The sequence below is a fragment of the Coturnix japonica genome, chromosome 1 (genome assembly GCF_001577835.2).
Source record: "Coturnix japonica isolate 7356 chromosome 1, Coturnix japonica 2.1, whole genome shotgun sequence".
NCBI lineage: Eukaryota > Metazoa > Chordata > Aves > Galliformes > Phasianidae > Coturnix > Coturnix japonica.
The window spans coordinates 9,532,312-9,547,474 of record NC_029516.1 but is presented as its reverse complement, the minus strand read 5'-3'; the positions used below and the strand labels follow the sequence as shown (position 1 = coordinate 9,547,474).

General features: G+C 34.7%; 1 protein-coding gene across 5 annotated transcripts in view; it reads right to left on the bottom strand.

The window, feature by feature from the left end:
* HGF (hepatocyte growth factor) overlaps positions 1–15,163 on the bottom strand; it is a 61,040-nt gene that overhangs the window by 39,697 nt on the left and 6,180 nt on the right. For all 5 annotated transcript variants that reach the window (XR_001558599.2, XM_015878646.2, XM_015878467.2 and 2 more), the window contains exons 2-4: positions 8,019–8,184; positions 4,017–4,129; positions 3,468–3,582 (exon numbers count right to left, since the gene is read on the bottom strand). Coding sequence is in view for 4 of the 5 variants with exons in the window: in XM_015878646.2 (XP_015734132.1) it covers positions 3,468–3,582; positions 4,017–4,129; positions 8,019–8,184 (394 nt within the window). In the remaining variant the exon portion in view is untranslated. The remainder of the gene's footprint in view (positions 1–3,467; positions 3,583–4,016; positions 4,130–8,018; positions 8,185–15,163) is intronic.

Below are 15,163 nucleotides of genomic sequence, written 5' to 3'. Positions count from 1 at the left end.
CTCTAACATTATGTATTCTAGAGACAAAAAAAGCCAACACCATGGTAAGAAGCCCAACCTAAGATCTCATCACTGCTCAGCCTGCACATTGCAGACAAACCCAGTGTTCCTTCACTGTCAGATTTATTGAAGTGTAGTGCTAAATTCTACAGTTTAAAAAAACACATTCTGGACCAGAATAAAAAGCTTGCAATTTATCTTAATAGTTAACATTTAGTTTAATTTCTGTGATTTCTAACATTTGTCCCATTTTTTCCTCAATACGCTTAAATTGTGGGAAGTTTACAAATAAAACACACTTTTTATTCTGAAAATATCCAGCACTTTTTAACAAACATTTATTTTATTTTATTTTATTTTATTTTATTTTATTTTATTTTATTTTATTTTATTTTATTTTATTTTATTTTTTGGCTTTTTTATTATATTTAATCATCAAGGGAATTCAAGAATATCTATATTTTTAAAGAAAAAAATGCTTTAAAAATTAATCTAACTTTCTTTGAACAAATGAAGATATTTGAGCTCAGGAATTTGAATGGAGCACCGGGGACAGTATTTATACACAAACACTGATTTAGTTTATATACAAAAGCAAATGACAAATATATGGTCTCTATTATCCTCGGCAAATGCCATGTTATGAATGAATAAATAAATATATAAAAGCAGACAAACAGAAAATTCCAAGAATTCCAAAGCTACATTTCAATCATGTTTTATTCTAGTTAATGTAATCTTTGAATTAACTGAGGTGGAAAATACCTCTGTTAATCACACTGTGGTTCTAGTCAAGGCAACGTGGAAGCAGTACTTAAAAGTGCTTTTATCATTTTTGATGCTGGAAGCGACTGTAGTAGCTGACGACAACTACTTATTAAACTTTTGCTTCTATTTTCCCTCTTCCAACTCTCAAAAAAAATTAAGAAAAGACAATCCTGGACAACTGTTTTTGATGAGGTGTTACAGTCTGTGTATGTTTTCATGTGATATGTCAATGCAGTTTAGAAAAAAAAAAATAATTTTGTTTTCCTTCTGGAAAATTTTTCAGCTTAAAAAATCATGAACATAAGAAAATATAAGCCTCTCAAATTATGTCATATCTACTGTTAAAACATCAAAACAAATGTTAGAGGATAGCATTAAAAAGTCAAGATGGGTCACACAGATAACTGGTTTCAATATATATGGAAGCAATATTCTTGAGGAAGGAAGAGATGAGACATATTAATGGCTCACCCAGAATTATCCAATAGAGCCACTTTTAAATTTGTATACTTGTTAAGTTCAACTACATTAGCCAAGGAAAAAGAAAACAGAGCCAGAAGATGAGGCCAGCAAGAGTAATAGTAAAAGCAGATTTAACCACAGCTTAAGCAGCTGGAAACTAGCAAAATGTGAAGTGCTAATCCAGTCTCAGACCTTTTCTCTTTGACTCTTTTTATACTGGCTTTAGCCAATTTTATACGGATTTAGCCATTTAGGTAATAAATGCTTAAGGAACAAAAATTTTGAGAAAGAGTTTTGAAATCTGTGTTAAGATAGGAACTAAAATAATCTGATCCTGATTTCAGTGAGTGATACCAGAAGAAAAAATAACTAAAGGTATCATTAGTTAAATTTAAACACAAGTTTAAAGCTTGAAGCTATTTCAAATTTTGCTGGAAAGATCAAGAAAAAAAAATCAGTAAAATATATTTCCCCCTCGAATATGAAAAAATATATTTATTTTCTAACTGGCAGTTTGTGATAATAAGATGTTGAGAAAAACTGACCTAAAAATCTAAGCCTTTCATAATAACAAGTTCCAAACACACCACTACTGTCTGCTTCTTCCCATCTCCCTCATGTCTCTGATGATGAAATCATATTTTCTGATGTTGAAAAACAAAATTAGCAAGCAGCCACCTCATTTATCCAGTGACCTTTTAAAAATTAAACTTATTGCACAAGAGAGGAGAAAAGTCATTCTCATAAAATTCATCACAGAAGAGTGGCTGTCCAACTGTACTATATAGAGCCATGTTTGCTATGTATTAAAATGTAATTTAGTGACATATTTCTTTCTTTTATTATGTAGTCACAAGTATATTATATGAAATTAATGCTTATCCCTGCATGATTACTGAGAATTGTTTCACTTCTTAAAGATGAATATTGTATACCTCATAGTGTTGAGTCTCGAGAGGTCATTGTCGTGTGAGCTGATGGCATTTATCATATGTTCACAATTAAGCATGGTCTGGTCCAACACTGAAAATCAGACACATTACCATCTATATTGTAAGCAATCAAGTCCAGTCAAGTTCAAGCCTGAGGCTCAACTCTGTGACACATTGTAAGAGGAGAGATCCCAAGTATCCTTTGCCCTTTAAAGTTGTTCCAAGTTCTGGTCTTGCACTCTAGATAGATTTGGTCAGGACAGGACTGTGCAGTACACAGCCCAGATCCTCATTAGCAGTCTCCAGCTTGGCTATTGCTAGGCAAAGTGCTGATGTTGGGAGAAGAGATCAAAAGTCAGCAGTATGAATGGGAAACTATCGGGTGAGAGAAAACATCTTTTTTTTGCCTCTGTAGGGTTTATCGTTGAAATGGTTGAAACCCAAATGGAAAGAGTCAAACAGAAACAGACAAAAAGTATACAAGTGCCTCAGTTTTTGTTTTTGTTTTTTTTTGCTAGTTTCCAGAAACTTTTGCCATGGTTCCATCTGCTTTTATCATTACTCTTCCTGGCACCAGGTTTTTTTGTTTTCTTCCCTTCTCTTTACCTAATGTAGTTGGAATGGGGCTATTCTCAGGGTGTAGATATGTTTTCACTTCCTCACAATTCCGGATCTTAAAATCAAAAGTTTAACTGCATCAGTCTTTAGTTATTGCTCGTACAATCTGAAGGAAAGGATTTAAATAATCTGTTCAGTCCTTTCATGTATTTATTGCCTGGTCTAAGTGCTTTATAGAGTTTAATATATTCTACAAATAGAACAGAATAAATAGTAACTATATGAAATGTGGTAACAATAATTATACACTGATCAAATAGGTGGGCTGATATTCTTACCATTCTTCATTTCCTATGCTATATTTTTTTAAATGACCCATTTCCTAGGAGTTCATTAGAAAACTGATAAACTTCCAGACTCCAGGCTGAAGTAAAGCAGCTGTTTTGCTACTGCCAGGAGCTAAGAGATCAAAAGGAAATGAACAGCTGAAAAATCCAATGCAGGAGAGGAAGGGATCCAGTCAAACAAGCTGGTATTGGAGAGAACTCTTTGGAGAAAGTTTGAGAAGCTGTTTTTTTCTGGAACCTGGAGAATGGCATCTCTCAGGGAAAGGCAAGAATACTCCTAAGAGATTTTGTTGTTTAAGGTCATAGTTCTCATAAATTCTGTGTCTGCTAATAAGTCAAGCTGTGCTTTGTGGAATTTGTCTGAGCATTATTCCCACTGTCTCTGCTCCTGAACTCTTACCTGTGCTCATGGGGGATCATTGAATTCCAGGCCTGACACTGAATACCGCTTTTGGTAACAGATATTGTTCCTTTGTACTCAGCTCCTTTTCCAATTATACAGTTTCTGACATAATCTATTGAAAGAAAAGGAAGGGAAATTAGGACCTTCATTAAACACTTTACCAGTGTATCTAAAAATAAAGCTCATCATCAGCTTTCACATAAAAAGAATACATTTTTAATAAACTTAAATAATTGTAAGTCATAAAACTGGTATTCTAATTAGTAAGCTCATGTAGACTACTACATGGGTTGTTAAGCAAATATGTAGGTTGGAAAACTGAGCAACAACAAGTATGCAAACATCACTGAAAAGAAAAAGAAAAAGAAATGGGAAAAAAAAAAAAAAAAAAAAAAGAAAAAGATATTTGCAAATAAAGATGTAAGATGTTCAGAATGCATATAACCACCTTATTTCCAGAAAATATCTACACCCAAAAAGTCACTGACTGACCTCAGCTTTTATCCCCCATCCTTAGTTGGAAAAATAAATAAATAAATCAGTTACCCTTCTTTTCAAACAGATCAAATGCATGGTCTTGCTTCTTTCTCACACCATTTGTCAAGCTGTTGAAGGATAACCAATGGCACCGTTTTGTAACTCTGTCATAAGCAAAGGCCCTGCAAAGAAAATCTGGATGAGAAAAAAATCTCTGTGTGGTTTATAATAATGACACATGGCTTGCCAAGGAGCATGCAATGATTGCAATGACATCAGATTTATTTTTACTGGGAAAGTCAGAGAAACAGCCCAAATTACTATTTAAACCCACAACTGTGTTGACAAGAACAAAGAAACAAAGAAATTAAATTTATGTGGCCATTACATTAAATACTAGCTTGGTTGTTCACACTAATCTAAGAGTTCCCTTGTTGTTAAAGATCTTTGTTTTAAAAGTGAGATAAATGTGACTGAGTTTTTGTGTCCCTAGTTGCATTGCTTTCTGGGAAGGAAAACAATAAAACAAAAATGGAAGACTAAAACATTCCTGTTTTCCTTTAAAATATGCCTGTGAAAGAGTTATCTCACAGTAATAGCACATTCACAGCTTGAGGAAAATTCAAGCACAAGATCTGTTTCTTGCCCAGAACAACAGAACTATTTGAAAACAAGATTATTATTTTTTATTTTTACAAATAATCTAAACTTTGATAGTGCACAAAACTTTGTCCTTGCTTTGCTTCTATTTTTTCTTTTTCTTTTCTTTTTTTTTTTTTTTTAATTTTATTATTATTATTAACTGTTTTTTTTCAAGGATAGAGTACACAGTGTGCTGAACTGAGCAGAACTGGGAGTTGGGGGGGGCGAGGAGGGGGGGGGAAGGGAGCAAAAAATAGCAACAACAACAAAAAAAGAAAGCAGAAATTAGAACAGTAAGACCACTTTTGTGTATCTACCTATCTATCTATCTATAATTATTAATTACCAATATAAGGAGTTCTTCTCTCAACAGTATTTTGAAAGGAATTTTCTTAACAGTAGGTAAAATAATTTGAAGGTTTTTGAAGATGGATTGTCTGGAGGAGGACAACATTTATTGCAATTACCAATCAACAAAAGTAAAAGAACTAAAGAATTTTTTTTCCCCTTAATTTTTCAGTAGAAAAAAATAACAAATCACTCATATGACACTACTGTCTATAAACCACAACAAATCTGTACTAGCCATCAGTAATCCCAAATATTCTCAGCTATTTTCTTCTGATCTGATAAGGCATTATAACACTACCTGATAGTATGCAAAAGACATGTGGATTCTTACACTTTATCCTTACTTTGGCTGTGCACTGCATCTCCAACATACAGCTCTTGATTTCCTTTTAATTCTCCTCTTGCCACGCAAGTTTTTCTGTGTGAGATCTTGCTGGCTTTAGTTTAAAATATTACAAGATCCTATCCAATCTCCCCTCTTTCAAACATCCTCTTCATTATCTTTTCCATCACCAAACAGATTTTTCATCCAACTGCTCTCTCTACTCTGTTGACTCCAAATGTTTCCAACCTGCTAACCTTCATCCTTCTGCCTTTGTTCAGCCTTCTGTTCTCTCCTGGCTAGTTCTCAAATATGAGTATATCCAAGTGCCTCCAACTCCATCTTCACAAAAATAACCTTGACCTTTCCTGCCTTTCCAACTACATACTCCATTTCCCTCCTCCGTTTTAAAGTGGGAATGCAAAATGCACTGTTTACAAACATTTCTTTCATTTTTTGCCTTTCAGTTGCCTTTTGGTTTCCTTTCAGCTTGGCTTCATCTACTTTTGCACATCAAAGTTTCTACCGCTGTTTTCTCGGACACAAATCCTGAAGATTTTTACAGTTTTTAAGTCAACATATTTAGACAAATTCTCGGACTTTCTTTTACTGATACTATTGATCACTTTTTTTGTTATTGCTATGCATACTGAGATAATCAGTACAATTTCTGATCAGGTACTGGAGTCTTGTGGTCTAAAATCCAATCTCTTGCTATCTAAATATGAAATTTAAAGACAAAACAGAATGTGAAAAGATAACAGTGTATAAGACTATCAAAGTTTTGTAAGTAAGGAAGTGACAACACAAGTGCAATTATTTAAGTGATGGAGAAGTACTGTTTGGATCAGTACTATTACTAGAATGAAGTCAGGAAAATGCCAATAAATACAATCAAATATATAAAAAGTATTATTTATTTAGTATTCCCACAGATACCAGTAAGCTAGTAATTACAAGTTTTTTTAAATGAGAACACATGTCAAACATGTGTTTATAGTAGCATCAAAGAATCATGCACACTATAACAGGATTCATCTGGTGCTAAATGGAAATCCCAAGAATCTTTCTTTCTGTATAGTGATAGCACAGAGTAATCAACTACACCTCTGCTGCTAGCTTTGCTTCTGAACAAGTGCGGAGAAAATTGTGTAATTCAGAGCATGAGGAGACAGATCTATAATTATTTTTCATCTTCAGTTCAAAAGAGCTATGTGACTGATTGCGATACAGCTATCTCTGAGTACTGTTCTTCCAAGCTCTGTTCCCAAGGTCCCTAGTGGTTTCTCTTTATTCTTTTATTGACTGATTATGGCAGAGTTTGCCCCTTAATGAATCTGTCAGGCAGTGGCAGGGACTGACTGTCCCAATAGGAAAAAATCTTCAAAAATGAAAAAGTAATGGAAAAGCAGAGATGTTTTGCATTATTATTCATATAAAGTAGAATTACTGAATATATTAACCTACTTATTTTCAGAACAAATAAATGTACTAGTCAGAGCAGCTACAACCAGAAAAAGTTTGAAACAATTTCCTTGAGCAGATGTTGGAATAGAGAATTGTTGTTTTCATGGCATTATTCAGAATTTTTTATACTGTGTAATCTAATTTTACAATACTTCTTGCTGCTGAACGTCAGAACTTAAGGATCTCTTGTTCACTGAGTACAACCTGATTCACTTGGCAATGGTGTCAGTGGAAGGTCTGCCAATAGGGAAAAGAATCAGATGTACCATGTGAAAAATATTAGCGTCTGGAAAATATTTTTCACAAAAAATTGTAAACTCTGCTTGTTTTTTACATATGTAAATAGGCAGAGTCTGAAATAATACAAAATAGATCTCACAGCATTGGAAGTAAAAGCTTGAAGAAGGATCAAAGAGCTTTCATTATCGGTTTGATCTAGCTTCAATTTTAGCAAGAGTACATTTTCTTATATTTTAAGATAAAGCTGACATTTAGCCCAGTGCTCACTAGTACAGGAGCCTTTCATTCTCTCCAAGATTCTCCAGTGTTCATGTTATTCGTCTATTGGTAATGGTCTAGACAAAGAGAGGCCAAGGGGACAATTCAAGTCTAATACACTGAAAAATAACAATGATGTGTTCCAAAAAATAGTAGAGAATAGAGAATATGTATTAGGCAGATAAGCAATCAGCTGTATTATGTGTTTGAAAGAGACAGCAGATGCTGCAGAATAGCTATCGTGTATTTATAATGACTATGTAGCTGAGAAGGTTTGATTCCATTGTATCAGGTTCACAGTACTTGCCAGCAAAGTTTAGCAGCACATGTATCTGTGCTCCATGTGTGAAGTTCCCATTGACTTCAGTGGGAGTAATGTGTAAAGAATGAAGACAGAATATGGTCTGAAGTGGTGCTGAAGTACTGCAGCTGTGATGTGTGACAATATCCATTTTGTAAGAGATATAAAAATCCCAGAAACATTCACTCAACGCTACAGTGCAGCACAAGACATCCACAACTTAACATCCATACATTTTTTCAGCAATATTATGGAAAGGATTATAGATTGAACAAGCTAGGACAGAACAACTTTAGAAAGGACTGATATCCTCTGGGCAGGTAGAACAATGCCTATATATATATATATATATATTTATTTTTTAAGTGCAACCTTTAAGTTGTCCTCAGTACAAGCCACAGCTGGTGAAAATTACAGTAAGATGCTCTGCCAAAGAGCATTATGTAATCTGTTAGGAAAAATGTAATAGCAATAGAGCTACATTACTTACTTGCAAGTGAATGAAAGGCCTTTGTTCCTGCTGCATCTCTTCGCACACTGCTCTGTGGTATTTAACAGCTTGGTTTTAACTTCCAGTGTTTTGTTTACTTTGATGAGCATCAACTCGCCTGTTTTTTTATAGTCATGAAGAGGATTTCTCCTTTTTCCTTTACCTTCTAAGAAAGAAGCAAATAAAAAAGGTACAAGTAGATACATGAGAATGGTGATCTCCATTCTTAAATGCTGGTGTGGAAGAAAAAACAGAAAAATTCATTTCAAATTTAGGATTTAATGATATTCAAAAAAGGTGGGAGAAAAATTTTTCATCTGAGTATATATATATTTTTTTTTTCAGAACTCCTGAGATATGCCTGTTTTGCATCTTGAAAACTCTATGGTAAATATTTCCATGAAAATTGAAGTGACAAAGTTAAACAATAGTCTTCCTTTGATGGATAGTGGAATTAAAATCAGAATGAGAAGGATATAAATATTGCAGAGAATCACAATATGAACCTGATAAACTGTTTTAAAACAGAAAACTTTCAAATCACAAGTTAATAACAGATTTTGAGCCTAGAAGTAACACAAAATAGTTACTTGTGCCATTTGTTATTCCAGCGTAGATTCAATGTTTTGTGTTGGGTTTAGAAGTCAATGAACTGTTAGCCTACAGAAAAGAGGAGGGGAGACATAAGCTAGAGTGTGTAAACAGTTCACACTTTGGAAAGATTTCTACAAAAAGATCTGTTTCTATATCTCAGTTGAAAGACCCAAGGAGAGGTGTTTAAAATAGAGAAGATTGTCTAGAGAAATATGGTTAAAGTGCAAGAGGAAAAGTCTTTGTACTCTACAAAGGAAAAAAAAAAAAAAGCACAAATTTTCTAAAAAAATTCTAAAAAAAATATATACTTTTTCTATGTATGTGTATGTTTTTGTTTTTCTTATAGAAAGCAGTCTGCCTTTATAAGCTGCTCCATTATCAGTGAAGGTAGATGAGTACCTTTGGAGAGAGTTTCTTATATCCTTTTAGATTAGATGGTTTATGTCTGTGGGGGGTAGGGGGGTGAGGTTGGGGGGGAGAGGGGGAAGAAGTGAATGAATTCCTTAATTAATGACCTAGATAGTAGTGTTCTTTAACATACAGGTTATTTCTCATACTGGTGAAAAGTGCACATAGATAGATAGCAAATTTGCATTGGTACACTCTGCACAGAATTTCAGAATAACTCCATGAAGTGTAAAGCTCCAATAGCTGAGGTCCCCATGACTCTAAGTTACTGACAGCTGCACATACTGTTGAAGAAGCATGTTTCTTTCACAGAACATCCATTCAGATTGTTAAGAGATCACATTTTTACTGGATTAAGTTAAACTGTACCTCTCAGTGGTGAGTTAGCCCTAAGACACCTAAAAATAGAACAAAAATTTAAAGTAGAATCAATCAAAGTTCAGTTATTAAGTGAGAAAGTGAAAAAGAGAAGATCAAAGTAAAATAATTTCATTGTTGCAGTGTATCTGTAAAAAATCCCTCATCCATTCTCTTTTTAAAACTGCTGAAGGTGAGCAATGCTATTCCCCTGCACCTAATAGATTATAATTTTAATTCCAAACACAAGTATTTTCAGAAAACAAATTATTAATTTCCCTCCAAATAACAGAATCATAGAAAATCTTGGGCCAAAAGGGAATTTAAAGATCATCCAGTTCCAAGCCTCTTGCCATGGGCTGCGTTGCCTCCTGTTAGATCAGGCTGCCCTGGGCTTCATCCAAACCTGACCTTCAGGGACAGGGCATCCACAACTTCTCTGAGCAACCTGTTTCAGTACCTATTATTTTTACAGGAGGAAGTTTTTGTTGAAAAGTTCAAATGTTAACAATTTTGGTGCTGTGTCTGGGATCCATGTCAGTTATCGTAAGCATTTTCAGCCTTGAATTTGCACAGCACATATATATCCCAAATGACTCATGATGCTTAGAGAAATGTTATGATAGGGCTCTGACTTTAAGTATTAGTACTGTTACTGGAAACTATTTTGTCTGCACTGAAGCTGCTTGCTTTTATTATCATTATTTATTTATTTATTTATTTATTTTATGTACATATGAAAGAGCCAAAGTGCTGTAATAAGAATTGCATCTGTTCTTTAAGACAACCACAGAAAAACAAGTCTACCATTAAGCTTTTGTGGTAAATGTCTCAATCTATTTTCTTACAAGATGTTGTTATACTGTCTCGGCCAAGATTTTTATGTCAAGTGAAGGTAAGAATTTGTACAGAAATATTAAAGTATTTTCTTTTAGTTTCTGATGCTATCATTGCCCATCTACTGGTAAGTGTTATTATCTTTATTCCCTATGATAACAGCTTTTCAAACTCACCAGCTAGCATGCAAAAATAAGAATATCAATCAGAAAAAAATCAAGAAATTCTGTTCTGCTTGAAAAATACAGTTCACAGTAAAGCTTTTATTTTTTTTTTTTATTTTTTTTCTTCCCTGAGCAGTTGTCCAAAGAGGATTATGGGTTTGATCTTGCATTTAGCAATTCATAACAGCCTGATTTACTTTAGCTTTCAAACAACATTCTATGACTTTGCCTATAATCCAAAAGGCGAAGCGCCAAATACATGGTGTAACTCTGTTAGAACCATCTGAATAATGCAAAGCATTAACTTTACAGCTCTAACAGCAACAACAAAAACAAAAAATGGTTTTTATTGGTTCAGACCAGGTCTTTTAATTCATAATATCTCAAATAGAATAATGTCCCATTAACGTTCTACATTAAAGGCTACTGTGCAATATTCTCTATATAGTTCTCCTAATTAGTGATGGACATTTATTTCAGCTTCTTAAACTTTGATTATTCATTAATTTGTGGGCCATGCCTTCTGATGTTTCTTGTATTTGTATGTATATTAGTAAAGAAGTCTGACATTCCACTTAAATTTGGAAATAATAACAGTTAATTCAAACATAAAAAATGTACTCAAATACAAACCAACATTTTTTTATTTTTTTTTTTTTTTTTTTACTCAACAGAAACAACCCCTAACTGAATATATTTCCTCAACTGACTCAAAGTATTACTGAAAAAGTTGAGGGCAATGCCTCTTCCTTCCTCTTAACATGATAGAAACCATGGTCAGACAGAAAAAAATCAGAGCTCAGACAGTGCACAGGGAAATGGAAACTACCACAGTGACTCTAGTAGGATGCTTCAGTGTGTGAGTATGTTGTCAACTCATTTAGGATCTCCACAATTTTCCCACTGGAGCATTTACCACTATCCAAAACTCTGTAAAGTATTCACTTTAAAATAAATATTTCTCACAATGAAAGACATGTTACTGTAAGCTATAAGAAAAAAACACTTAGGTTCTCTTACTACCTTTTCTATAGTCTTCTGAGATATGGAGTATTAAGTGAGTTTACTCAAACTTAATCACAGCTGGGGGAAAATATTTCAAAAAACAACTTCTCTTGGAGTGGTCTTGGTCTATGCCAAATAGGTAAACAGTGATAAAGAAAATTATCATTTTGCAGCAATACTTGGAAGACTCACTAAGTGGTTGTCACACCTGTATTCTACAACCTATTTAACCGTTATGCATTGGTCTAGTTAACCATAATGACTGGTCTGGTGGGGAAATTGCAGCAGAGTCATATTCTTTATCTTTTCTTGGCTCTGTTTCCCACACCAAAAAGATATTTGTATTCAAAATATCGCCATACCACCACCATACCCAATCCTGAAACTATGTCAGTAAGTTTCACACTTCAGTCAAAAATATTACACTTAGTAGAAAACAGTAAGTCTGATAGTAAGCTACAAGACAGCCAGGAAGTTTAGGTTGAATTTAGTTGCATGCCACTTAGAGCTCAAATACTTTAGCAAGTCAAGTTTCAGACTCTCAGGTTTTAGTCTGACCAAAAAGGATTTATTTTCCCACTTATTTCATAGTAAAAAACTAATATCACCCAAATTATACCAATGTTGTAGCAATCAAGAGCATACAGGATATCAAAAGGCCTAAAGATTACTTTTGCACATTATATTGAGATCAAAATACTACTTGTATTGTCTACAGGAAAATTTTACTGTTAAATTCTCTGATATTATCCACTTCATTGGTAATTGCTTTCTCCTTCCTCCATCAGTCCAACTTTTTAAAATGTACTTGTGTATTTAGGCTTAGGAGTTATAGTCTTACAAAGCACTGGAACATTCTCCTGTCTCCCTTGAAAAATCTTCATTTTTGTGGACATGTCATAGACTACACAAAGCTTTTATTAATCAAGTCTAGTGATGCATTCAACATGTCAGTTTTCAGGGTTCCAAGGCTCACTCCAATGTATGCAATAGTTAGTGTTTTATTAAAGAACCACATCATGGAGACTTGTAATAATGTGAGACGTCTCATTCCTTTCTTTCTACTTTTGCATCCCACTTCACTAACTAGAACAAACACATAATGCCTCAAGACCAAATTTTCTAAATTAGAAGATAAATAAATTTAAATTCAAGGTTTACATTTGAATCAAGATCCTTAATGAAATCTTGTTTTTGTAAGGAGTTTTATTTCCTTATTTTTCTTGACCACTTGTAGAGCTGGATTATATCTTTCAGAACTTCATCCACTTCCCAAGTGGTTATTTGTTTTGTTGTGTTAAACTTTCAACTGACTAGGATAATGAAAGATGTTTCTTCTATTATGATAGCTACTGATGTAAGTAAGTTGGATGAAAATCTTCATTTGGTAGACAGAAAAAGATGTTTACAATTTTTAGTTACGAAGAAAATAACAGCCCCATAGCAGTACCACTAGTCATTATTCATGTTGGATGTTTGTTGGATGTCAGAAATAAACTAAATCTTTGAGGAAAAGAATAATCAAGAAAAGGAGGATACCTTAATGTCTAAATTTAAGGAATAAATTGCAATCCTCCCAAATAGTACAACAAAATGCAAAATACAACAACAATGGGGAGAAAAATTGAAAAGAGGTTATTTTTCCATATACTGTGCATAAAACTGAGAGAGATTTAAGATTTGAAATGTATTTGAGTGAAACAATTATAAAGTGTTGTTTCAGAAATATAGAAGATATATAATTTTTTCTGTAGTATCAGCAGCTATTTTAAAGTGATGTTCATTATTTCCGTATCATATTTGTAATTAAATGACCTTGAGTAATTAAAAGATAATTAAGATATTCAATTATTTTTAACAACAGATAATTGAGTTAAATTAGCTTTTTTGTTTTGTTTTGTTTTGTTTTTGTTTTAAAGAACAATCATCATTGCAAGCCAAAGTAAACAGAACTTTTTCCATCAAACTAGGAAAAAAAAGATAGAAATATGAGTATTGAATTTTACATGAAATTTGTGAAGGGGAGATGCTGTTGGAACATGGGGCAGAGGCAGAAATCAGAAATTTACCATCGTAGAATCATAGAATCACAAGGTTGGAAAGGACCTACAAGATCATCTAGTCCACATCCTCCCATTACTGTTGTTAGCACAAGCCACTAAAACAGATCTCATGGCTCCTCACCCAGATGCCTCTTGAACACTGCTAAGGACAGTGACTCCATCACCTCCCTGGGCAGCCATTCCAGTGCCTGACCACCCTCTGAGAGAAAAAGTTCTTTAGTAAGTCCAATCTAAACCTCTTCTGGTACAACTTGCGTCTATTTTCTCAGGTCCTGTTTGTTGCCTGGGAGAAGAGGCCAAGCCCTTCCTCATCACAACCTCCCTTCAGGAAATTGTAGAGTGCAATGAGGTCTCCCCTGAGCCTCCTCTTCTCCAGACTAAACAATCCCAGCTCCCTCAGACACTCCTCATAAGACTTGTGCTCCAGACCCCTCACCAGTTTCACTGCCATTCTCTGGACACATTCCGGGGCTTCGATGTCTTTCTTGTAGAGAGGAGCCCAAAACTGAACCCAATACTCAAGATGCGGCCTCACCAGTGCTGAATTCAGGGGGATGATTACCTTTCTCCACCTGCTGGTCACACTGGACTCATGTTCAGCTGAGCATTAACTAACACCTCCAGGTCCCTTTCCTCTTCACAGTCATCCAGCCACTCAGCCCCAAGCCTATAGCGCTGCATGTGGTTATTGTGGCAAAAGTGCAGGACCTGGCACTTGGCCTTCTTAACCTCATCCCATTCACATCAGCCCAGCGATCCAGCCTATCCAGATCACTCTGAAGGGCCTCCCTACCCTCAGTCAGATCAACACTACCTCCCACCTTGGTGTCATCTGCAAACTTACTGAGGGTACACTCAGTTCCCTCATCTAGGTCATCAGTGAAGATATTAAGCAAGATGGGCCCCAGTACCGACCCCTGAGGGACACCACTTGTAATGGGTCACCAGATGGACTTAACTCCATTAAGCACTACCCACTCGGCAAAGCCCTCTAGCCAGTTCCTTACCCAAAGAAGGGTATACCTGTCCAGGCCACGGGCAGCCAGTTTCCTCAGGAGAATACTGTGAAAGAGAATATCATAGGTTTTGCTGAAGTCTAGGTAGATTAAGTCAACTGCTTTTCCCTCATCTACCAGTCTGGTCACCCAGCCATAGAAGAAGATGAGTTGGCTCAAGCACGACCTGCCTTTCATGAACACATGCTGGCTGGGCCTGATCCCCTGGACGCCACACACATATGAGAGACCTCATCTCTCTCATCAGACCTGATGAGGTCTCTCATATGTGATCACCATGCATCATGTAAAAGACCTTCAGGAAAAAGGCATAAGAAGCTTAACTTCATCTGAAATAAAAGGTAGAACAGTTCAATATTGTAAATATCTCCAATATTTTTAACAAGAAACACTATACTTAAAAAAAAAAACAAAACAACAGTATCCTCAAGAAAATATATTCATAACTATCTGAAGGAGAGGAAGAAAAATACAAGCAAATTTTATAACTTGATAATGTGTACAAAGACAATTATGCAAAATGATGTAGTATCTCAATATCTTTTTTTTTTTTTTTGAAAGAGATAGCAAATCTAAATCTTATCTCAGTGTAAATAGTGAAAATGTAATACAAAAGTAAAAGATAAAGCTTAATTATTCATAGATGTGCTCTTGGCAAACCCTGTATAAAAGTAAAAAATCATTGAGTATAAAACAGTAGT